The sequence below is a fragment of the Scylla paramamosain genome, chromosome 6 (genome assembly GCF_035594125.1).
Source record: "Scylla paramamosain isolate STU-SP2022 chromosome 6, ASM3559412v1, whole genome shotgun sequence".
Classification (NCBI taxonomy): domain Eukaryota; kingdom Metazoa; phylum Arthropoda; class Malacostraca; order Decapoda; family Portunidae; genus Scylla; species Scylla paramamosain.
Genome location: NC_087156.1, coordinates 21,265,363 through 21,291,607, shown reverse-complemented (window position 1 = coordinate 21,291,607; position 26,245 = coordinate 21,265,363). Strand labels below are relative to the sequence as shown.

At 38.5% G+C, this 26,245-nt stretch overlaps 1 protein-coding gene across 8 annotated transcripts in view; it reads right to left on the bottom strand.

The window, feature by feature from the left end:
- Nucleotides 1-3,320: 3,320 nt before the first annotated feature.
- The window catches only part of LOC135101386 (YTH domain-containing protein 1-like), a 91,888-nt gene continuing 68,963 nt past the window's right edge, over nucleotides 3,321-26,245 (bottom strand). Inside the window, exons 11-15 of one of the 8 annotated variants that reach the window (XR_010269248.1) lie at nucleotides 25,222-25,349; nucleotides 19,174-19,257; nucleotides 15,751-15,852; nucleotides 8,705-9,291; nucleotides 3,321-6,749 (exon numbers count right to left, since the gene is read on the bottom strand). Coding sequence is in view for 4 of the 8 variants with exons in the window: in XM_064005304.1 (XP_063861374.1) it covers nucleotides 9,202-9,291; nucleotides 15,751-15,852; nucleotides 19,174-19,257; nucleotides 25,222-25,349 (404 nt within the window). In the remaining 4 variants the exon portion in view is untranslated. Of the gene's footprint in view, nucleotides 6,750-6,926; nucleotides 9,292-15,750; nucleotides 15,853-19,173; nucleotides 19,258-25,221; nucleotides 25,350-26,245 lie in introns of those variants that run through there. The other 7 variants (XR_010269246.1, XR_010269247.1, XR_010269249.1 and 4 more) reach the window with 7 other exon arrangements.

Here is a 26,245-nt window from a genome sequence, read left to right as displayed (position 1 = left end):
GCCGCCCTTTGGTGACGCTCTACGGTTCCCCCTGCAGTGCCATCCTATGATGCCGCCCTTTCATACCACACTTTGGTGACTACCTATGGTGCAGCCCTACTGTGCGGCCCTACAGTTCTAAACTACAGTGCCTGTCTTTCATGATGTGCTGTGGTGCCACCCTACGGTGCCACCCTTCAGTGCTATGCTACAGTACCATCTTACAGTGCTGCCTTAGTGCTGCCCTTTGGTGACACCCTGTGGTGCAGCCCTACACTGCTACGCTATGGTGACACCCTACAGTACCACCCTATGCTGCTGCCCTATGGTGCTGCCCTTTGGTGAAGACCTATGATGTTGCCCTACAATGCCACCATGAAGTACCACCTTTTGGTGACGCAATACAGTACCCCTGTACAGTGCCGTCCTATGGTTCCACCCTATGGAGCTGTCCTATGGTGCCACCCTACAGTGCACCCCTATGGTGCCATCCTACAGTGCTGCTCTTCAGTGCCACTCTTTGGTGATGCCCTATGGTGCCACCCTTCTGTGCCACTCTGATGATGCCCTTCTGTGCTGCCCATTGGTGATGCCCTTTGATACTGCCCTACAGTGCTATACCTTTGCCGATCTTTGGTGAAGCCATATGGTGCCGCCCTATGGTGCCGCTCTATGATGATGTTCTTTGGTGACTACAGTGCTGCCCAATGGTGCCACTATACTGTGCTGCCTTTTGGTAATGCCTCGTGGTGCCATCCTTCAGTGCTGTGCTTAAGTGCCATCCTTTGGAAATGCCCTATGGTGCTGCCTTTTGGTGCCACCCTTTAATGCCACCCTTTTCTGATGCCCTACATTGCAACCCTACAGTGCTACACTATGGTGCTGCCCTATGGTGCCACCCTTTGATGAGGCCATATGATGCTGCTTTACAGTACTGCCTTTTGATTCCAGCCTTTGGTGACACCCTACAGTGTAGCCCTAGAGTGCTACACTCTATGGTGCCGCCCTTTGGTGATGTCCTATGGTACCATCCTACATTGCTGTCCTATGGTGACACCATACTGTGCAGCCCTACAGTGCTACACTAAGGAGCCATCCTTTGCTGACAACCTACTGTGCCACCATACTGTGCCTTCCTTTAGTGACACCCTATGCTCCTGCCCCACGCTGCTGCCATATGGTGCCGCCTTTGGTGATCCCCTATAGTTACTCTGCAGTGATGCTCTACGGTGCTACATTACGGTGCCGCCCCTTGGTGCTGCCCTACGGTGCCACCCTATGGTGTCGCTCTACAGTGACACCCTATGGTGCTGCCCTTTGGTGACACCCTATGACGCATTCCTTTGGTGATGCCCTATGGTGATGCCTTATCCTTTGGTTCCCTATTGATAGCCAGACACCCACTGGTATCCTTTGGCCTCATTAGTGACACCCTAGTGTGCCGCCATTTCATGACGCCCTACAGTGCCTCCCTACAGTGCTATGCTATGATGCTGCCCTTTGGTGTTGCCCTACAGTGCTCTCCTTTGGTGACACCATACAGTGCCACCCTACAGTGCTACACTACTGTATGGTCGTTTAGTGATGCCCTACGGTGCTGCTCTATGATGCCACCCTATGGTACAACCCTATTATGCCACCCTTTGGTGACACCCTACAGTGCTACGCTACAGTGCCGCCCAACTGTGCTGCTCTTTCGTGACACCTCACAGTAGTGCCCTACAGTACTGCCCTTTGGTGATGCTGTATGGTGCTACTCTGTGGTGCTGTCCTATGGTGCAGCCTCATTATGCTGCCCTTTAGTGATGCCCTACAGTGCTACACTATGGTGCTGCTCAACAGTGCTGCCCTTTGGTGATGCTCTGTGGTACTGCCCTACAGTGGTACGCTATGGTGCCACTCTACAGTGCCACCCATTGGTGATGCCCTATGGTGCTGCCCTTTGGTGATGCCCAACAGTGCTGTCCTTCAGTGACGCCCTACAGTGCCGCTTTCTCATTTGGCCCCGCATTGATTGCCAGATTCCCATTGGTATCCTTTGGTCCCCCATTGATAGACAGACAATGACTGGTATCTTTTGGTTTCCCCCCATTGATAGACAGACAACCACTGGTATCCATTGGTCCTCCACTGAGAGACAGATGATGACTGGTATCCTTTGGTCTCCCTGTTGATAGACAGACAACAACTGGTATCCTTTGGTTCCCCTCATTGATAGCCAGATGACCACTGGTATCCTTTGGTCCACCATTGATAGACAGATAACCACTGGTATCCTTTAGTCTCCCATTGATAGACAGATGACCACTGGTATCCTTTAATCCCCCATTTGATAAGACAGATGACCACTGGTATCCTTTGGTTCCCCATTGATAGACAAACAACCACTAGTATCCTTTGATTTCCCATTGATAGACAGATACCCACTGGTATCCTTTGGTCCCCCCCCATTGATTCACTGTTCAGAAGACTCTCCTGTCTGATTCAAAAGACCAGGAGACCCTCCTGATGAAGGAAGATATCTGATTTGCTGTTCAGATCTCCCTTATGAAGAAATCTGTCTGATTGGCTGTTCAGAGGACCAGGAGACCCTCCTGACGAAGAAAACTGTCTGATTCACTATTCAAAGACCAGGAGACCCTCCTGATGAAGGAAGCTGTCTGATTCTCTGTTTAGAAGACCGAGAGACCCTCCTGATGAAGGAAGCTTTCTGATTTGCTGTTCAGAAGACCCTCCTGATGAAGGAATCTATCAGATTTGCTATTATGGATGAATAAATAAGGTTTACTAATAGAGATTTTCTATATATACCTGAATTACTAAATAACAGTTTGATATAAGTAGATGCAAACTGCAATGAAAGATTCTCATGACATCTCAGTGAATGTGTGTGTGTGAAAGAGCAGGGAGGAGAGAAACTTTTAGAGGATCAAGTCATTACCTCATAATGCAAATCCACTTTCTCATAAACTGCATTTGATGGAGGTCAATCCTTTTTTCTCAGAGGTCTAATGGCTAAGATTAATTTAAATTTAGTTTTGGGGAATGTTGTGAAGTGTGTGTGTGTTGTCACGGATATCCCTTTTGCAAGTGATGCTAGCCTGTTATATAGATAGGTCTTTAGTGTATTAATTTAATTCTTTCACAAAATTTTGATTACATGAGAGCTTTGTAGGATATCTAGGATTCAGTTAATGTGATCTTTCCATAGAAAACATTACCATGCTCCAATACATTACATGGTCTCAAAACCTAATGCAGGATATGAGCTTGTGCCTTGGTACAGAATAAGATTTTGTCCTAATGAAAATATATTGTGGGATATGAAGAAAACAAAGATGTGACTTCTCAAGTTTCAATAGCATTGATCAGTAACTAAATAGTCTTAAAATCAGTAGATAACTAAGGATACAAGAGATTGTGAATATGAAAAAAATTCTTATGAATTCCTTTCTTGCATTTAATTTAAAATTCCAGAAAGCATATACCGTATCTCCTGCCACCTAAGACACACCTATAATTTGGCAGGGGATATTTAGAAAAAATAAAATAACCCCCCTTTTTCCCTGAACTTCATATTCATAGCCCACCCCTCAATCAGGCTTTCATCAAGAAGAGTAGAAAATATCATTCCAGTTTATCAGTGATCATAACTGTCACTGAACAGTTATGACTATGATACTACTTTACGAGTATGTTGCTTTCTCTGTGTTCAGGATGTTCCACTATTGGCTGAAGAGTTACAGTGCTCCTACTCAGCTGTTGACTTGAAATGGTAAACAAAACACTCCCTGTGCATGTTAAAGTCTCTGATCTCGATCTTGATGCAACAGGTTTTTATGTTTTAGTATTATTTTAGTTCATAATCATTATCTAGTACCTTTTAGCACTATTTTGATTTGTAATCATCATCTGATATTATATAAACATATGTATTTAATTTTTGAGTCAGTGTTATTCTAGTACTGGTAACCATAACTCGTACGCCTACCCAAACCTAATCATCGGAGTATAAGACACATGGTGATTTTTGGAGCATTTTTTTGGGGAAAAGTGCCCCTTATATGGCGGGAAATACGGTATAACATACAGAGTAGTACTGTTAAAATAAAATTTACATTTCATGAGTGCAACCTGCTTTCCATGTATCAATAAACTCTTGATATAATGTACCTTAATTTAGAGAATATAGTTTAAGTCTATCTAACAAGCCTCACATTTAACCAACTACTGGTCATTAATGTGAAAATTGGCTTAAATTTAAGTAACAAATGGACAAGCATAGTTATTGGGCATGATGCACATGGCTGGTCATAACATGTATGAATGATGGGCAATAACAAGTCTTCTCCCCCAGCCTATCCTTCCACACTATTGCCATCTAGAACTGCCACTATGTATCACCAAACAGCATGTCCTATGTAACAAACTGAATTTGCTAGGTCTCATTGTAACAAATATTGAATGCAGCAAACTTTTGGTGATCAAGTTTTCTCCTGATTCCCCTGAGGGCTTACAGAATTGCAACTTTTCCTATAACACATTTTAATTAGGAAATCTTGATGTACAGTGAGATGTAGATTTAGAGATTATTTTCAGATTTTCAATGCAAATGCTACAGAATTACTAAATTGCCATCCCCACCATAATTTCATTGTTCTTAGAGGAATCAAAAGTAAGCTTTTTGGTAACACTCATGTACATATAATAAACATTCATAACAATAATGATAAAATGGCAATCACTTGCAGAAAATTAAAAATTTGTTTGAAGTGTTAAGCAGGTATATGAGGAAGTAAAAAAATGTACTATGTCCCTGCTACTTTTCTTTTTCATAATTATGTAACTTTGTAGCATTGAAGGTAAGCTAGCTGACACCAAGGTATATTTTGCTCCTTTATATTATGCCCATGTATTTGGTGATTTCATATCAAGCATTTTTTTTTTTCTTTTAAATATAACTTTACATCAAATGTGACAGACTGCTATAATGAAATGTTGTAATCTGTTTTACAAACTTCAAACTTGAAAGGAATGTAAAGAACAAGGTTATTTTCAAGAACTCACAAAGTTCAAAGACATCATTATTATGCCATTAAACAAACAGGAACACTAAATCAAATTGAAAGCAACACTTTAAAACACTGCCTTCTAACTAATTTAATTGTGGTATAATCTTAAAAATCTTGAAAAAAAAAAATAAGAAAAAAAAATGTTAGGTAGTTCAGACTAGATCAAAGTGACAGATGAAATGAGAACTACTTCTGAATATAAGTAATAAAATACTGCCCATCAGAGACCTATTTTTTTTTCTCTCTCAGGGACTTTGTTTCCTTTTACATTTATAAATTCAAATGACAGATAAAAGGACTCAAAATTGAAAAAACTTGAGAGATCCAAAAATATGTGAACTTTTATAGCTTGGTAAAAGATAATTTTCTCCTTAGTTCATTAAAAAGAAAAAAAAATCACAAGCTAATATGGCTTGTTGGTCACTCAGTGGGCATCTTAAACAGTTTTGGTGTAGCCTTAATGACAGGTCTTTATGCAAACTAGAATAGAAAACATGTCTAGGCACCCAAGTGAGATTAAGATATAGAACTCATAACGGAGTTTGAAGGAAATACATATTCAGGTAAACAGCTAAAGATCAGTCTCAAATTGATCTGAACATCTCCATTATGAACTGGTTGGAACAAAGAACTAGTGATAAGCCAGGAAGGCTGTTTATTATAAAATACAAGTCTGATTAATATTACAAAAATCACCACTAAAATATATCCACTACCCTTCATGGAGATCTACATCTCTTTTTTTATTTATTTATTTATTTTATTTATTTATTTATTTATTTTTTTTTTATGAATGGCATATATAGAAAACTGGAATATATTTCTATGATACAAAGCAGCACTTCAATATTCAAGATATGAAATGCCTGAAATCAACTCAAATCTGAACACCACTTTACAATACAGTTGTCTTATTTAAGGGATATAAAAATAGGGTAATGACAATCAAAGGGAACATGTATGAAAATAAAAAATATATATGCTTTTGATGGCATAAAATAGCCTTGAAGCATCTATTTACAAATACTTGCAGACTTATTTTATATTACTGTTGTATTAAAGTATTGCCTTTGTAATACACTGATAATGAGAAAATAATACAGTCAATGATAACTAGCAGGGGTTACATCACTGCATTAAAAAGATAAGAGTATAAAACATGTAAATGAGCCCACCTTTGTATCTAAGACTAAATGTGAACTCTATACTCTAACTCACTTGTCAGAGGTAAGATGAAGTGAGGTAGCTGTCCAAAATACCGTTTGGAAGCGTTTCATATTCCTCAAATGGTTGTTTGTCCATTTTCATAAACAAATTCTTAAATATGTTTGAGGAACACACAAATTTCCATAGAAACACCAATCATCATACTATCACACTGAAGCTAAAAGTAGTGTTGCCACCAGCAACTTCAACTACAGTGTCTTGTTGGTGAAGTATTGACAATGTATTCAAGATCCATGAAATCTTCATCCTGTTCATATTTTTCATTAATGAGATGGATTTTAATGTTTTCTAGAGAAAATGTGAGCTAGATTATAAATACAGGCTACATAATTCTACATGAATAAAATATGTAATGCTGAGTAATATAAAGCAAATATAATATTATAATACCTTGATCTAAAACAATACTTCACACGACACTACCCAACACAAATTCTAACCAATTACATGACTCTCTCTCTCTCTCTCTCTCTCTCTCTCTCTCTCTCTCTCTCTCTCTCTCTCTCTCTCTCTCTCTCTCTCTCTCTCTCTCTCACAATAATAATAATAATAATAATAATAATAATAATAATAATAATGGTAATCAATCCATCTTTATGCCAGGCTAACATCACAAAGAAGGGAATGATGGACACAAAGCCTCCCAAGCACACACACACACACACACACACACACACACACACACACACACACACACACACACACACACACACACACACACACACACACACACACACACACACACAGTAAGATGTGTGAAAGACCAGTGAAGGATAAATGGATGTGGTACCTAGAAGAAAATGAAATAATGACAAAGCAACAATTTGAATTTAGAAGAGGGAGATCATGTTTTACAAACTCACTGAAATTTCATTCTAAAATGGTGGATATAATGCAAGAGAAAGATGGTTGGGTAGATTGTGTTTATTTAGACCTGGAGAAAGCCTTTGATAAAGTGCCGCACAGATTACTGTGGAAATTGAAATATGATGGTGGGCTAATAGGTGGCCAGTTGAGATAGATGGAAAATTTCTTGACAAATAGAGAGATGAGAACAGTGGTAAAAGATCAGGAATCATAGTGAAGGAAAGTCACGAGTAGAGTACCCGAAGGTTTAGTACTTGCACCAATCATGTTGGTGGTTTATATAAATGATATGACAGAGTGTGAATAGATACATGAGCCTTACAGATGGAAAATGGAATTTAATCTAAAGAAATGTAAAGTAATAGAATTTGGAAAGAGTGCAAGGAGAGTAAAAGGAAATTATGTGTTGAATGGTGAAAGGTTGAGTGCTGCAGAAGAGGAAAAGGATCTAGGTGTTACAGTGACTGGGAATTTGACCCCAGAGAAACACATTAGCAAAATTAGAGAAACCTAAAACTTGTCAAGAAGAATAACCCTTTTTGTGTATATGGATGAAGAGATGATCAGGAAGATGATTATATCAATGATTTGACCTAGACAGGTGCAGTGGTAGTGTGGTCACCCTACAAGAAAAAGGATATAAAGAAGTTGGAGAGTTCAGAGAGCAGCAACAAAGATGGTACCAAATACCACAGATTTGACATAAGAAGAGAGATTGGAAAGATTACATCTACCAACGTTGGAAAAAAGGAGAGAAAGGAGAGATCTAATTGCAATATATAAAGCATATGAAGGAGTGGAGAAGGTGTATTAGAATAACTTGATGGTTTGGGATACATGTGATGCTAGAGGACATGGAAAAAGGCTGAAAAAGAGACATCAAAAGGAATAGTTTCCAGTATAGAAGTATTGATGTATGAAACAGTCTGGATGAGGAGATAGCAAATGCAAAAAGTATACATGGATTCAAGGCTAAGTTGGATATTAAAAGATATGGAGATGGGACAGCATGAGTATAGCTCTTTTCCCATAAAGCACAATTAGGTAAATACGAGTACACACACACACATATATATTCATGCATGCACACTTAACTCCCAAATATATAATATCTTCACACATTCCATAAGTTGATAATAATAACAATAAGTAATGATGCTAATAATAATAATAATAATAATAATAATAATAATAATAATAATAATAATAATAATAATAATAATAATTAATAATAATAATATACAGAATGTGATTCTACTTGACATGATGAAAGAAGGACAATCTGTTGATCAATTAATTTAGATACAGTGTAAACAGCATATGTGATAACATTGTACACAATATTGTGTGTGTGTGTGTGTGTGTGTGTGTGTGTGTGTGTGTGTGTGTGTGTGTGTGTGTGTGTGTGTGTGTGTGTGTGTGTGTGTGAGAGAGAGAGAGAGAGAGAGAGAGAGAGAGAGAGAGAGAGAGAGAGAGAGAGAGAGAGAGAGAGAGAGAGAGAGAGAGAGAGAGAGAGAGAGAGAGAGAGAGAGAGAGAGAGCAAACAGTTCACCTGCAACATCTCTGTGTAGAGGCACAACAGTTTTCATACCTATAGGCATCAAGCACTATGTGCCATTTTTATTTTGAGGGCAAGTTTTAGAGTATATTTCAGAATGCTAAAGGACAATGAGACAGTTACATTCAAAATCAGGAAAAAAATAATGCCTGTTAAATGAGGCTTACTATAGCAAATTATTGGTACAGATGCTAGCAAGAACAAATTTTGGTTGTTTTGATTATTATATGTGGTAAATTGGATTAAGTACATGTCATTGTACACACACACAGAAAAGAGGGGTTGAAGCTGCTAGCAGCAAACACTAGTATAAATGGTGGTGTGACACTGCATTCAAATATGTATATATACTTCACACACACACTTTTGATACCTGTATCTCCAAAAAACGGAGATCTTATAACTTTCATCGAAGAATAACCTAGCAATAGTTGTTTCAATCTAATATATCAATTTACAAATGAATTAACTGAGGATTAGGAAACCACACTTTACTGTTTATCTGCGTTCTCGGTATCTTCGTTCCCGACTCCTGTCTCTTCTTTCTCTGGTCCTTTGTAAGAACTCATCTACACTGCGGTCATATGGCTGGGAATAGAAATATTTGTCAATGACGAATAATGTTATTCTTTTGTCAAACAGATACATGGATAGATATATCACACCTACTAATCAAGATCCATAACAAGCCCCTAGTCCATTCAGAGAAAGAACCTCAGCAAGACCTCTGTGTTCAGTTGGGAGCCCTGCTGTCCACTGGCCCACTGAATTTGAAAGAAACTCAACCTCCTTTGAGAAATACTTATATTTTACATCTATGAATGAAGCAATGTTGGTTTGACTATATCAAAGTTTTCAACATCAATATGGTAAAAAAAAACAAAGTAATTATGGTGAGTATTATTTAAGGAATTAAATTTTACAGTTTATACACCACTTTACTTATAATCGTTACATCCAGACATTGTGAGGTTATGCTTAAAATAAAAAATGTCTTCACAAACATAAGATACTCCTGAATATGATGGTGCTTTCAGATTTTGCATGAAAAGTTATATAACAGAAAATTAAAGATTTCTAGGAGTATCCTGTTTACGTAAGAGAGAAAAATTAAAGATTTCTGAGTATCTTCCATGTTGCTTTGCATCTTCCAGCACTGTGTGGGAAACAGACAGGGAGGAGTTGCATGTTTTCCCCATCCCTCCCTTCCATGTCATTACTGGCAGCAAAATGGATCATGAATTTATCAATGGTAACATGTCAATTGCTGTATATTGAAAGAGTGCTAGAAAGAGGGAAAACATAAGTCTACCATGACTGACTGCAGTGGGTATCAGCAAAAAGTGCACCTGGCATGCATGCCTTTTATTTGGCAAGTTTAATCTTGGCAAATCTTTTGATCTTTTAGAGATTTCAATATCTGACTAAAGTGTTACCTTTCAAAACACTTATGTTGATATTGTTATCACTTATCCTTCAATTTTTGACTACCGCTTTGAACCCTATTTGGGGACCAGCATCTCAGTGAATTTTTTTTTCTTTTATTTTTTCCTTGGCTGGTGTCCCTCCTAAAAAAAAAAAAAAAAAAAAAAAAAAAAAAAATATATATATATATATATATATATATATATATATATATATATATATATATATATATATATATATATATATATATATATATATATATATATATCCTGTTTTTATTACACATACTACCCATAAGTTATCAGTTATTGCTAATGAACTGATTCCCAAGTATAGAAGGGAGGATGAACTTTCCAGCCTTACAAATAATATCCCTTACATTATATGTGTAATACTATGTAAAGGGCATTATCTGGCATATGTGTAGCATCCATGTCCTATGCCAAAAAAAAAAAAGGAGTAACAAAACTACCAGAACAAATAAAAGAGCACAACTGCTGATTCTAGAGCTCTGATCAGAAAGTACCAATACTCCCTCAAGACAAAAAAAAAAAAAAATAAATAAAATAAAATAAAATAAAATAAAATAAATAAATAAATAAATAAAAAAAAATAAATAAAAAAATAAAATAAAATAAATAAGTACATAAATAAATAAATAAAAATAAACAAAATAAAATAAAAACAATACAGATAAGAAATTAGTGAATCAGGTAAACTCATAGCCGATGCTACTGGGCCTAGGGAGAAGGTATCCAAATATTAATATGCAATGTCCCTGAGATAAAAAGAGACAAATGTGGATGTACACTCCCAGGTCTCTGCCTTGAGCATTGCAGGAAGAGACTTTATCTTCCTAAACAAGGCAGTAGTAGCAACTGCCCAAACTTCATGAGCCCACAACTTAACTAGATCCATCTCTTCTTCAGAGACGTCCTTATATGCACACTGGATAACTTTATAGATCCACATAGAAATGGTGTGAGGATGTACAATGCACCTAGGTTCTGAAACAATCACAAAAAGTCTGGGAAAGTGGGGATGACAATCCCTGGTCCTATAAAGGTATTCCCTAATGGCTCTAACAAGGCATAAAAGCATGTCCTCTTCCAAGTCGCCAACAAACTCAGTAAGAGCTGATACTGTGAATTCTGACAGAGAATTGCTACCTGTAAGTTGAGTCTTGGCCAAAAACTTTGGCACTAAAGAAAATGTCATAGATTAACCCTCAGAATGACAAACCTCCACCACAATTGCGTGAATTTCACCTACTCTGTGGGCTGATGCCTAAGCCAGAAGGAAAGCAGTCTTCGTAACAATGTCCGTTAATTAGGTCGAAAGGAAAGATTCACATGGGGACTGCAACAAGGAATGTAAAACTAATGATGCATCCCAGGCAGGAACATGTGGTGAGCGAGATGGGGCAGACTTGGTGAATGCCTTGAAAAGGGCTGAAAGATCCCCATCAATGGAAATATCCAAAACAGCCTGCTGTAGAACAGGGGTCGATGCTGAATGATAGTCTTTATTGGAAGGCAAGGACAAGTGTTTTTTCATCCCAAAGAAACAGAAAAAAGTCTGCCAAGTCTGTCACAGAGGTAGAGCATGGATCACAACCCCTCAACTCACACCAACTACAATAGACTGAGCACATTGCCTGATACACCACAATAGATGACCATTTGACTGGTTAAGACATAAATCTAGCAGCCTTCCACGAAAAGCCTCTTGCTCTAAAACAGGGGTTCTCAACCTTTTGCAAGCTGGGCTCCCCCAAGGTTGGTTCAATGCAGTTGGGGGCTCCCCCTCCTCTCTGTGCAACCCACTCAACCCCCTCCCCTACTATGCCACCACAGATAGATAGAATCAGATAGATAAATAGCTGCATCTCCTTTGTACTAATAGCCAACGAGTCCATGATTTTCCATGATTTTTTTCCTCTCCTGTCCTGTGCTTGTGCCCCTCCAGGAGTGTGTCCATCCCCCCTGGTTGAGAACCACTGCTCTAAAGAGATGCTGGAGAGCTCCCCTGGCTGAGAACAACTGCTCTAAAGAGACGCTGGAGAGTCTCCAGGCATGAAGGTGGAAGGCCTCTGGATACTTGCAAAACAGATCATGATGAGGCTGACAAGACAGGAAGACCCCACAAAGGCAGAACTTGTGGACTGTCCACCAGCAGATTGAGCAGCAGAGAAACCAATCTGCCTGAGGCCACTTTGGAGCTACAAGTGTCATCCTCCCACTCTTGGCCTCCCTTACCTGCACCAGTACTCGCCATATCAGAGCAAACGTAAGAAAGATATGTATGTAGGTCCAAGCCCTCCTATTGGAAAGAGAACGTGTCCTTTTTCCATGCTTCCGGACCCAGCATACATACACACAGAGGCAACTGATGATTGAAGGCCATCACAAAAAAGATCCACCTGTGGTGACCCCCATACCTTGAAAACTTGTCTGCACACCACAGGGTAACCAAACTGGGTCTGATGCTGCCTTCCAGTGCCTCTTCAGACACCACTGAAAGGACCAAGAACAGTTGACTCGGCTGCCTAGCACTAGTCTCTCCAAGGAAGCCAAATGACCCAGGAGCGATCTCCATAGAGCTACTACACCACCACCAGAAACCAATTTACTTGGTCTGATGATGAAACACTAAGGCCTGCCTGAATCCAGTATCATACCTAGATACTACTTCTGCTGCTGACTGGATACTAGGTCTGGCTTGGACAAATTTATCTGAATGCCCAGCTGTCTGCATAACTGAATCGAAGATCCAGTCACTCTCACACACATCCATAAAATATTCTTTGTGACCAGCCAGTAGTCCAAATAATACCACAGACTGAAGCTCCGTTGATGGGCTCACACAGCCACTGGCGCCATCACCTTGGCAAATACCTGTAGAGTTGTGGTGAGGCCAGAACAAAGAACCCAAAACTGAAAAACCCCCTGCCTCACCAGATGAACTGCAGGTATTTGTGAGAATGAGGGTGGATTGGAATCTGGAAATAGGCATCCTTCAGATCCAGGGACACCATCCAATCCCCCTTCCCCAATGACTCCAACACTGAAGCTACTGTCTTCATACAGAAAGGGATGATTACAAGAAACTTGTTTAGGGCTGACAGGTCAAATACAGGCCTTTCTTGAGTACAAGAAACAACTGGGTGTAGAACCCTGCCTGGTTTTCTACAACAATCTCAATGCTCCCCTTTTCTGACATGTCCTGTACCATTAGACCTCAAAACCAAATTATGTTCTGACCTTTCCTCGTACCCTGGAAACTCTACAGGCCTTCTTGACAAAGGAGGGGGACACAAAAAGAGGAAACTCTACAGGCCTTCTTGACAAAGGTGGGGGACACAAAAAGAGGAAAACATATCTGTAATGCAAGGTCTTCACTACCCATCCTCCTGCTTCTATCTCCTCCCACTCTCTTCAATACTGCTGCAGACAAGCGACCACCTGCACTGGAGAAGAAATAACATCCCTGGCAAGATCCACCCTGACCACGGACTCCCACACAGCAGAAAACGACCATGCTGGAGATGTGGCTGTAGAGGCAGGGGTAGTTGAAGAGGCCATTAAAGCTGACCCCTGACTACTCTCATCCTCTACCCCCACAGGGCCTAGGGGTTGATGGCCTAACACTAGAGGCCAACCCTCAAACAACAGACAAAAGCATGGGTCGTTGAGCAACCAAATGCTTTGTCTTGCACCTTGGCTGGATCAAACAGCATGTCAGAAATGGGAAAAGACAAGAGTTGTTGCTTGTCCTGGTCAGGGAAGATCCAAGGTAAGGCATCAATCACAGCCTGCCTCCTCAGCATAGGCAAGGCATCAAACCGAGCCTGCCTCCTCAACATAAAGACCCTGCAATGTATCTCCTCTGCCTTGCTTGGCCTTGGCCAGGGCCACTAAAAACTCCAAAACATCCAAGTCCATGCCAGAGGAAGCACCCACCAAGGTAGCCAGAATCTAGTCCATCCATGAGACTATGTTAGTCATGGATCCACACAGCTTCTTCATACGAGTGAACAGCTGAGAGGGAATAGAAACAGCATGACTCCCCCCAGGCTGGGGTCCACACAATTCCTCATTAAATGGAGGAAGATCCACAGTGGCATCCTCCAGCAGATAAAAAAAAGTCCTTAGGCAACCAAAAGGTAGCTGAACAAGGCTCACAGAGGGATATATTCTGGACCTCCTCGTGCACAGCCTGAGCTACAAGCAAGCATGATAGTGTCATAAAGGGAGGACTGGTCACAACTGACCCCTGCATTCTCTCCACACCATTGAGCTGAGAGGAGGATAGAGCCTCAGGTGAAGGTGGATTAAAAAAACTCCCTCACTAAACCTATGAGGTGCAAAAAAGGAGAACAAGTCCCCAGAGTGGAAGGCACTTCCTCCTCATCTTCATTCCCATCATCAGGGAAAGGAGAACAGCTGCCTGGCAAGAGGACAAGTAGGCAAAGGCCTCAACTGCTGGTTAGGATAACAGGTTTGTCACAAGGCATGGGAGCTGTATGGCTGACACCAACAGATGCATGGGGTGATCACCATGGGAAGAAACTGCGTGGCCTAACCCACTGTTGTGGATAAGAGGCTAGCCACCAGGCAGGGAAGCTTAGGGCAGACACCACAATCTATATCCCAGATTGGAGTCTACTGTTGGGCATGATGGAGGATGGGCCACCAGGCACAGGAGCCGTGTGGTTGTTGCTTATAGCCTTCCAGACACTATGCACTGCCTTGTCTTTACCACAAACAGGAGGGAATCTGCTCAGCCCCATGGCCTCTGCCAGCACCCATTAGCTGCCGCATGCTGTCTGCACCCCAGCTGGGACCACCAGGTCAACCACATGGCTCACATAAGGAAGGCGGGAGCACCCTGCTCATTCCCAGCTGTGAACTGACCAAAATAACTGGAGCCGAATAACCTAAAACCCTGGGGAGGGGAAAACAAGGCCTCGGAAAGATGGTCCAAAGTCTCCTCCATACTACACATTCTCTTGTCAATATCACTAGCAGACAAGGAAATATGCTTCTGTTTCTTACCAGAAGTAGTACCTTTTCTACAGTGAAGCCAGACCTTCACATTATCCATAAAAAGTTGAAACTACTTGTGTGCCAAGCTCACACATCTATCACAACGAGAATCTAAAGTACAAACAACCTCCCGACATGACAAACATTCCAGAAGTGGACCTACATCCATAGATGGGAGGAACCTCAAACACTTACAACATATACAGGTCATACCAAGAAAGGAAAGCACACCGCCTGAAGTAGAAACAAAAAACTCAGCCAGTGAAAACAACGTAGCTGCTAGGACATATAGTTTCCATGACAGCAAAAAGGTGAATGAAGGCATACAGGCTTTGGGAAGAGCAAGCAATAGAAAACAGTTCAGATGTCTTAACAGAAGAAAACAAAAAGGGTAACTCAAGCTTCTCTTTCATTCTCATTTCTCATACCTGTCAGATGTTGGTGTAAGTTAGCTGTGAGGGTGAGGGTATTTGCAATAATTAATAATTATGGGTAGTAGTACATTTAATAACAAAATTTATCTTCCCTCCTAATGTTCACTGAACCCTAAAAATCTACTCATGAATTAGCTTACATCACTTGATGGTCGTTTTTCAGAGCGAGATCGGGAGGTTGGGTAGTCTGGTAGTGGTGGTCCATCATAGTACCGTGGAGGACCAATAGGATCAAAAGGAGGCTGAAAGGTAAAGAAACTTCACATAAGAAATAGAATATAAAATCATCTGGAATGAAAAGCCCTATGAAATATCCAGGTAAGTGAAGCGCATGTCCTGGATAGTATGCAATGTACAAATAAAGTATAGAGGTGCAATGTGCTGCTCATATCTGTGACTGAGAGCAATTATGGAATCCTTTGAAAATAACTTCAAAATACAGGAGAATAATGCAAGAAATACAAAGCAATACAGAAGTGAGAATGAATGAAGAATAGATATACATATCTGTCCATGTACCCAGCTGAAACCCTTGTGAAGGATAACTTGACCCAAGGCACAACACACAAAAACACACACTAAAGTGAATGGAAAATTATCTGAAAAATAGAAATGAGAACAGTGACTAAAGGCATCTTCTATTTACAGCACTCATTAGCATTAAATCAATAATGTGGACCTGAATTTGATCTGGATTTGCTTGGTGAAAAAAAGGAAACTTTAAACCAATAATATAACCAAATTGCTGCTGCCCAGTTGTCTCTAAATGCAGACTGCTGATGCATGTAACTGTATTCTAAGAAAGTGTTAACAAGGAATATAGCTGTACTTCCTTAATCCACAAACATTCCTCCTGCATTTAATGCTCTCTTAACAATACCCATCCATCTTTAGTGGTTTTTCTGTAGGCTTTTAACTCTTGTACCTGATCCACTTATCTTCACCAATCACTCCCCTCCTATTCTCTACATAACCAGACCATTGTAACACACTCTAATCTAATTAATCAGCAGACACTCTTCCAGAGCCAGTTTTTCTCTTCACTTCCTCATTTCTCACTTCATCTATACATGTTATTCGGCACATGTTCTGCAGATCCCTCATCTCTGTTACATTCAATCTTTTTTTTCATCAAATACTTTGTGTGTGTGTGTGTGTGTGTGTGTGTGTGTGTGTGTGTGTGTGTGTGTGTGTGTGTGTGTGTGTGTGTGTGTGTGTGTGTGTGTGTGTGTGTGTGTGTAATTCACCTACTGACATCTGCTGGTCACCCAGTCAGCCACTCCCCTGCAGAAAGAGCATAGACCTCATAGTGACTGATCTTAGGATAAGACTGAGACCACTCACACACCACACACCAGGACAGCGATGTCGCAACCCCTTAGGTTACATACCTTACATTTCACTGTGAGAGTGTATGTGTTCGGCTATCCCCCTTTACGGGGACACCAGCATGATATACATATAGATACAGAGGATATTTGAGTTACAAGTGAGATATGTTCCAGAAGGCTGCTCGTAAGTCATTTTGCTCATAACTCATCATCATAATTTTTTCGTTACAAAAACGTATGCATTCCTTAAACAATGTAATGCTTACTTACTTGATACTTAATACCGTGAGAGAGAGAGAGAGAGAGAGAGAGAGAGAGAGAGAGAGAGAGAGAGAGAGAGAGAGAGAGAGAGAGAGAAAGAGAGAGTGCACCTTGCTTTATGGATGATGTGATACTACTGAGTAGTGACAGGCTTGAGGCTTCTGCCAAATGCAACACTCAAATTTGCCAGGCATACGACCTGGGTTAAAATGAGATGCACCCCTCTCCCTCTCTCTCTCTCTCTCTCTCTCTCTCTCTCTCTCTCTCTCTCTCTCCATCAATAAATTAGAATCAGTTCACCATTGAGTACCAAAAATTATACCACGCCTAAGAAACAAATCATATGAAGAGCGTCATAACTAAATCTATTCCCATTAAAACAAAAAAGACTAAGAGGTGACTTAATACAGGTGTTTAAAATCATCAAAGGCATTGATAACATACACTGTAATAAATATTTCACGATAGATTTTTCAAATTACATGCAAAGAAATGGTTGCAAAATTGTTGGGAAATATTTCAACTCTAATGAATAAAAAAAAAAATTTTCCATGTGTAGTTAATCTATGGAATGAGTTTCCTCGAGACGTGATAGACTGCAACACTATAAAGACTTTTAAACGCTGTCTCGACAAATATTTTGCCTCCAATCTACGGCTAGAAGTGTTTTTGTTTGTTAGAGGTTAACTTTCTTGCCTTCAGGAAATGGGACCACCTCATTTCATCTATTTTCTTCCTTTCCTATAAAATTTCCTTCTGATTTTTCCTTCTCTAATCCTGTAAGGTATTTATTTCCAACCTGTTTTCCCATATAGCTTATGCTAGAGGGAGTGGAGGGAGGGGAGAGAGTCTTCTGCTTTGCTATCCTTTTCTTCTACAGTCACCTTAGTAGTCATAGGTCAAGTCACCTTATTAGGACTGCAAGGTCTGTTGTGGCCTGTTTTTCTATGTAACTTTGTTAACTCTCTCTCTCTCTCTCTCTCTCTCTCTCTCTCTCTCTCTCTCTCTCTCTCTCTCTCTCTCTCTCTCTCTCTCTCTCTCTCTCTCTCTCCTTTCAGGTTATACATGTCTTAATTCATATAATTAATTAAGACAGCTATTGGAAAGCACAAGACAGGTTTGTCTGTTCGTGGACTTAGGAGTGAATGTAGCCAAAGTTCAGCAGATGTAGCCCCAAATTATGAGATGCACTCTCTCTCTCTCTCTCTCTCTCTCTCTCTCTCTCTCTCTCTCTCTCTCTCTCTCTCTCTCTCTCTCTCTCTCTCTCTCTCATTCACATTTTTTTCCTTTCCTCTCTCCTCGGGTTATACATGCCTTTATTCATATAATTTATTAAGATGGCTGGCTGAAAGTATAAGACAGGTTTGTTTGCGTATTCGTGGACTTAATGTAATGGAGCAGGCTTTCTACACCATGCACTGCAACCCTCCCATCTCTATGCCTCTCAGGGGCTGACTGGTGCAGGTCTGTATGCTGTAGAATCTCAGGCTAGACTCACTGTGGTGCAGTACGATAATTTTTAAAGTTAAATTAAAATTTTAAACTAGCATCTCAAAATAAACTGCTACAGGTCTTGCATCCTTTGGCAGTGGGTGATCCTTCACTATGCTGCTCTGCTGCATGGGTAGTGGTGAAGAGCCATACTAGGTTTATATGGTGTGTAGTGCCCAATTTGAACTATTGGTTAGCAAAAGGAACAATACTGAGAGGACAATTTCATTTTGTGAGTAGACTGCTTGTATCTCTGAACATTCATAACTTGTCACCTTGTAACTTGTAAAAAAACCTTGTAAAAATGCAACCTGACACCCTCTGTATACAAAGCAACTGGTACAATACTCCATCATACAACCTTCTCTTTGCATTTATACCAAACTATTTTTCATCTAACTGCTCTACTCTTAATGTTTCAGCTTTAAAATTGTTTAATGTGAAACAAATACACCTAAAAAAAGAGAAAAAAGTACATACTGGTGGGGGGAATGCCATTGGTGGCAAGTTACTTGGTGCACGTGTGTGGAAGTCTCTCATCTCTCGCATAAAATCCTGGTAGGTCTGAAAGAAAATGTTTATACAGTTGTTAATTCCTGTATATGCATTCAAGAACATTCAATGTTTAGTGCATGTTCACATTTCAAGAAAATTTACTGTAAGATAACTATAAATGTTGCTTCTAATACCATAATTCCCACTAAGAATTTTCACAGCTTTTGATGATTTCTGAATTTTGCACAATTGATGCCTAGCCTTAAATCAGTTTCCTACTTATATAAGAATTAAATAAAATCATTAGTTAAGTGCTATAGCAGATTCAAACTAATTAGTAAATTTCTGGGAAGTGAAAAGCAACCACTGTAAAAAGAAAACTTTTTAACATCAATAATATAAATAATAATTCTAGTGCTCTTATCATCATTTAGTCAATGATTTGAAAGCCTGCTCTATATTCATAAGGATCTGCTTTTCTCACTGAGTTCAATAAGTTCATGCAACATGAGAAGAAAATTACAAATACCTAACTACTCAAAGTGAAATAAAAGATTTTGCTGTCTTGACTTAGTGCTCTTGGCATGGCAGTACATCATCTCAATTAGCCCTTACAGTGTCTAGTACATATATATATATATGTACCTCTGAGGGAAGTGTTTAGTACATATATATACAGTTTCCTTTTACAGCCATTTTCAGTCTTCAATTTTGTTTATATATATAAGATTTGTCACTAACAGTAACAAAGAATATTTTGACAAGTCAGGAGTGAATGTTTTCATATATATACTGATCTTTTGGGCTTGGATTTACTATGGACTGAATACTTCTGTAGGAAGTGAAACATATTTGGGAATTATTTTGACTTTTTGATGCCTCCATCAACATGCATATAATATCAAAGCAATAAAAATAAACTGAAAGCTAAAGTATTGGAGAAAGTTACTTTATCCTGGGAAGTTACTTCTCAAATCTATAATCATTAAGGCATAAGAGACAGGAAATGAAACTTTAGAATAAATGGAAAGGAAAATTGAAAGTCAAAATTCATAGCATGTTCTACTCTTTGAGAACTGCAGGTGTAGTAACCATGGCCTTGAGACATGTGATGTTGCCAGATGCACATCCAACCATTTTGTTAAATTTATAATTCTTCTTTATTTATGGGTATTTATAACGTAAAGAAGTACTTAATTATTACGCACACTATAGGGTTGTGGAAAGTGTATGTAAAGGAGACAATAAGAGCTTTAAAAAAATATAAATATAAAATTTTGCATTCCTAGTCTGATATCATGAGCTCTGAGAAGGGAAAAAATCCAAGAATGAAAACTGTATGGCAGCCAAAATTCTATTTATGGCATGGCAATAATATAATATATATATATATATATATATATATATATATATATATATATATATATATATATATATATATATATATATATATATATATATATATATATATATATATATATATATATATATAAATGAATCGATTTGTTATTTTTCTCATTTTATAGGGAAAAATGAAAAATATAAGAAAAATGCAACCTGACATGATCCCTTTCTCTGACAAAGCACGACACTGTACAGGTTAAGACAGTGTCACAATGGCATGTTTTCCGTCAATTTTTTCTGTTAACTCTGGTTTCCACCAACTTTTGCCTCTTTTCATCATCTTTTTCCATCTACATTGTCAAACAGAAGTGATTGTCTTCATGGAGGAGGGTTGTCGTCAACTTTTGTTGTCAAATGAAAATCCATGTTTATAATATGAAGATATATTAGGTAAATCTTATTGTAAAAAAATAAATAAAATAATTAAATAAAGAAAATACAAAATCACTGAATCTCACAAATCATTATATTTAACTTGTGGATATATAACAGCAAACTGTGGCTCGCATAATTCATAAGACGTTTATACTTTCCGAAGTCTCTGTTTCTCTACTCTTGCATGCTGGATACCATTTCAACTCATTTGACTCATCTAGGATTTACAAAACTTGTAATAAGGTGCAGAACAGCAACTGCTTGCCTGTGTGCCAGCTGAGCAGCACTCATGGAGAACTGGGGTCCTGGGCTGGTTAGGCCCATGGCCTGCCAGTATGAGTTGCCAGTTATGCATTTTTGTTGCAATGTTACTACCTGGGGCAAGCTAGGATACTGCCATACTGGGCAGAAGAGGCTAGTAGGCAGCAGCTAATATAGCTGTACAGAGAGAGAGAGAGAGAGAGAGAGAGAGAGAGAGAGAGAGAGAGAGAGAGAGAGAGAGAGAGAGAGAGAGAGAGAGAGAGAGAGAGAGAGAGAGAGAGAGAGAGAGAGAGAGAGAGAGAGAGAGAGAGAGAGAGAGAGAGAGAGAGAGAGACTGAAGTGATTTTTGTTTACTATTGACAAATGTGCAGGTGAACTGCTGTGTGTGTGTGACAAGGCATAATCAACAAATTGTTGATTTTCAGAAAGTTGGTGAAAACATGTCAGTGTGACAACACCTTTTGCTGCCTGCCAAGTTTATTTCCCCTTAGCAGTCATATATGGATTATACTAGAATTTATTTATTTATTTAATTGTCAATGTAACCATAAAAATTTTCATTAAGAAATTTTTTATTTCCAAGCATGTTTACTAATGTTCTTTTCAAGGCTAAAAAGTAAAAAAGGCTGTTTACTTCACACTGATGGCATCCACAGATACCTCTATAATTAGTTGTAACCAATAAAAGCTAGTTATTTTTGTGAACAGGGGATCAGATTTTCAGCATGTCTGAAAAGTTGAACAACACCCAAGGCCTACATGATTATGCCTTAAAAAGTCCCTGTTAGAAAACAATAAATAAACAGTGTCAATGCAAGAGGTATAATGGAGGTATGATAGGAGTCAGCATGACATCACGAATGCAAAGCCAAGATGCTATTGGTCTACTGTTGCCCCTACCCCCATTGTACCCAAAATTTCACCAGCTGAGCATTGACAGTATAGGGAAATGCTGGTGTACCGCTGCTTATTTCCTGTTTTTTTGCCATTGCTTCCAGGCCTCCTACCATATTTGTGACCACAAAAGACTGCAAAAATGGTGTTGTGTTGTACCACCAGGATTTAGATGGCAAATCATGCATACAAATCAGATCATAAAATGTTTTTCAACTTCGGTGGACTTTGGTGAGAGGTAGAAAGCTGTCTCTGGGGTGGACATATGGGTGGCCGAGATCATGTTCACATATACATATGCATCTATGCACATATACATGTACAGTAAAACCCCTCTCATCCGGCATCCGAGTATCCGGCAGCTTCAAGTATCCGGCACATTTTTCCCCAAGCCCTAAAATCAATAAAAAATCAATGTGTACTCATAAAATTGATTAAAATTTCCGCGCGAGGCATACTTTATCCCCTCGCCACCAGAGCGCACTGCTTCGCACCACCTGCGGCCCACTGCACTGTGTTTACTCAGTGACTCAGTCCTGCGTGTGCACTGTTTATCGCCTGACACCTTCATCATGCCTAAAGTTGTAGAAAAGAGGAAGCATGTTGTGGCAGCACGGGTGGCGACGCGCGGCACGGCAATCAGCTGATCTTTGTTATGGTAAGATGCGTGAGTGTAGGGTGGTGATTGTGGACATAATTTCACTTCTATTCAAGTATCCGGCAACTTCTGGTATCCGTCATGTCGGCGGTCCCGTTGATGCCGGATAAGAGGGTTTTTACTGTACATACATATGAACAAGAAGAAATAAACTGTGTATCAGGTGAAAGATGGCCTGGAAGTTGATTTTTCTTGGTATACTATCACTTAACTTTCTCTCTCTCTCTCTCTCTCTCTCTCTCTCTCTCTCTCTCTCTCTCTCTCTCTCTCTCTCTCTTTCTCTCTCTCATATTACACTATACAATAATTTCATTTGTAATGAATATTATATATACTGTAAATTCTAATAACTAATGGGATTGACATTGTCTTTTCTTGCACACACACACACACACACAATATATATATATATATATATATATATATATATATATATATATATATATATATATATATATATATATATATATATATATATATATATATATATATATATATATATATATATATATATATATATATATATATATATATATATATATTAGGTGAAGGATGGCCTGAAGGTTGATTTTTTCTTGGTAAAGTATCACTTACCCAGATTGATCTCAAATAGAATAATTATGCATTTGCTTATTGATTTTATCTGAAATTTTATTCTCTCTCTCTCTCTCTCTCTCTCTCTCTCTCTCTCTCTCTCTCTCTCTCTCTCTCTCTCTCTCTCTCTCTCTCTCTCTCTCTCTCTCTCTCTCTCTCTCTCTCTCTCTCTCTCTCTCTCTCTCTCTCTCTCTCTCTCTCTCTCTCTCTCTCTCTCTCTCTCTCTCTCTCTCTCTGTCATGTGATTTTAGGTTGAAGAGCACTTACTTAGAATTATGTGTGATATCATGTCACTGTACACTTAAAAGGCATCTAATAATTGAATTTTTGTTTTACTGTTTGTGCCTTGTCATGTAAAAAACAATAATTAAAAAAAAATCTTTCTAGTACCATTTCTCCTGGTGTATTTCTTTTGATATTGTGGTTATTTGGCATAACTGCCATAGATTATAATAGGTCTACATAACATAATATTTAGGAAACTATAATGTACTTTTCCGAACTCAAACCATCAATTCCTTCTTATTTTTTGTCTAGTATGCAGAAGACAAGGTAAATTCCCATAGCTCAACACAGGAGATTGCAATGTTTTGGGTCTATCAGCTGATCATAAGCTCCGCCCATTGGCTTCACTTGTCTGGATGGGGATGGTATGGGAAAGTGTCTCCTGTTATTAAAACCCCTTGGTTACACATTATATTCTTAAGATACATGACTGTATTTAATAAACAATAGTCAAGTCGTACTTCACAGAGCTAAACAGCAGTAAAATGTTCATTCAACAGACCAATGGACGGTTGTATGTCAATTTTTTTTCCAGTAAAAAATTTAATCACCCTTTTCTTATGACTTAATTAATTTGTCAAACCAAAGAAAATGTGCTCAAACAAAACCCCTCAGAGATGTAAAAATAAATAAATAAATAATAAATAAAATAAATATATAAATAAATAAATAAATAAATAAACTGATGGCAGTTACCAAATGGAGTGGCTGTGACAACATGACTCATTCCCAGCAACTGCCAACAGGTACAAGGTAGATTACAATAGGGTATCTCTTGCATTTATGAGCATTAGTGGCATTGTGTTTCATTCCACAATGCAAGAACATAACAAAGACCCCACTGGAAAAAAAAGTTCATCTGCATGCCTAAAGACAAAAATGTGTGTAGCACATCCTGAGCATCCTATTGGAGCATGGGGTTTCTATTGAAAACAAATGCACAATAAACTGTACATAACCTATCATAACCTGCAAGACAAAGAGTTACTTAGTATTTGTACTGCCCATGCAGCACAGTACCTACATTGCCTTTATCACATACTGTGTAGGGTTTTACTCAAAACAAATGCTTTATGAAGTATGAAGGCTACATGAAGTGAATATTTTACTGTTTACCTAAAGGTAACAGATGGTATCTCTTACCTTCATTAATTTATTACAAGTCATAATTTAGTACAAAGTTTGCACTATGCATATATAAAATTATTTTGATAATTTGGCATGTGAACTATAAATATTGGATACAATTATGTAAAGACTTGATTAAATTCAGAAGATTCAATAAAAATGTCATCTGCTTTCTATAAAAGAACTGATGAGCTATTTAAATTTTTTACTTTATTAAAATGCTTATCAATAAATGTACTGTACAATTACTTGTGCATTACATTGCTAGTACATTTGTCTCCTAAACTGAGGATTTACTAAACTTCACATATCAAAGAGAAATCAGGACAAAAATGTTATTCAAAAGAAAATATCTATTTACCTACAACTGTTAATTAACTATATTAGGTATATTTCCTCCATATTCTCTCAATAAACAAGTCAAGTTTTCCTACCTCTATGACACTCACCAACTTGTGACTGCTGGTGCCATTATAGGAAGAGCCTTCACGACGAGGAACACTCCTATACACTGGAGACCGCTCTCTCATGCGCTCCCGAGGATATGCAGGCACTGCAAGAACTGTTTTTTCATGTTTTGTTGTTTTGTTATTCTAAGATACACTGGATTTATCTATAGACTTTAAATACAAAAGAGTTCATATAGTTGATGACTGCAATTTGAATGAAGACTTAAAACAGCAAAATTATGGAAACTTAAAAAAGGACCATATGGTACATAAATAGGGGTAAGTTATTCATATTCATATATTGATCTTCAAAAATACTTAATCCAAACCATTTCTTACTCAATAACTATTAATCTTACTTTAACTTTGTGCCTATCCAATCAACTAGAACATATCAAGTGCAGTGGAACCTTGGTTACTGAACACCTCCCTTTTCAAGCAAATTGGTTTTCATACAAAATTTTAAACTCATAATTGCTTTGGTTGCCATACCATAATTTGGTTCTGGAACAAAGTTACTTGATTTCAAATATTAAAAGACAAAGCAAAAGTTGCCATTTATTACTAATTTGTAGTTTCTGTAAATATTTAATTTGTTTTCATATATTTGGAGGAGACAGTGTGTAAGACAGTAATTTAATCTTTGAAATAATGTAAATGTGATTCCATTGAAGAGGCTCAATGTAAACAAAGTGTTTTGGCCAGCTATGGAGTAATATCATCTCCCAAGCCACCTGTGACTCTCTTGATGACCCCACAATGCCACTACTTTTGCACATCTGCATTTTCCAGCAGCAAGATGTTTAAGTTTTATGATCACTTTTATTTTGGTAGTAAGTGGGTTGTTCCTCTCTGTGTCACTCTTTAAGGCTTCCCTCACTAGATTAATGACAAAGGAATACCTTCACAATCTAAACAATATCTTCTGATGAGTTCCATGTCACTAAGTTCATTCAATATGTCCTTCCTGGATAAATAATTTGAGTTGATGTTGTGGAGTGGCCAGCTT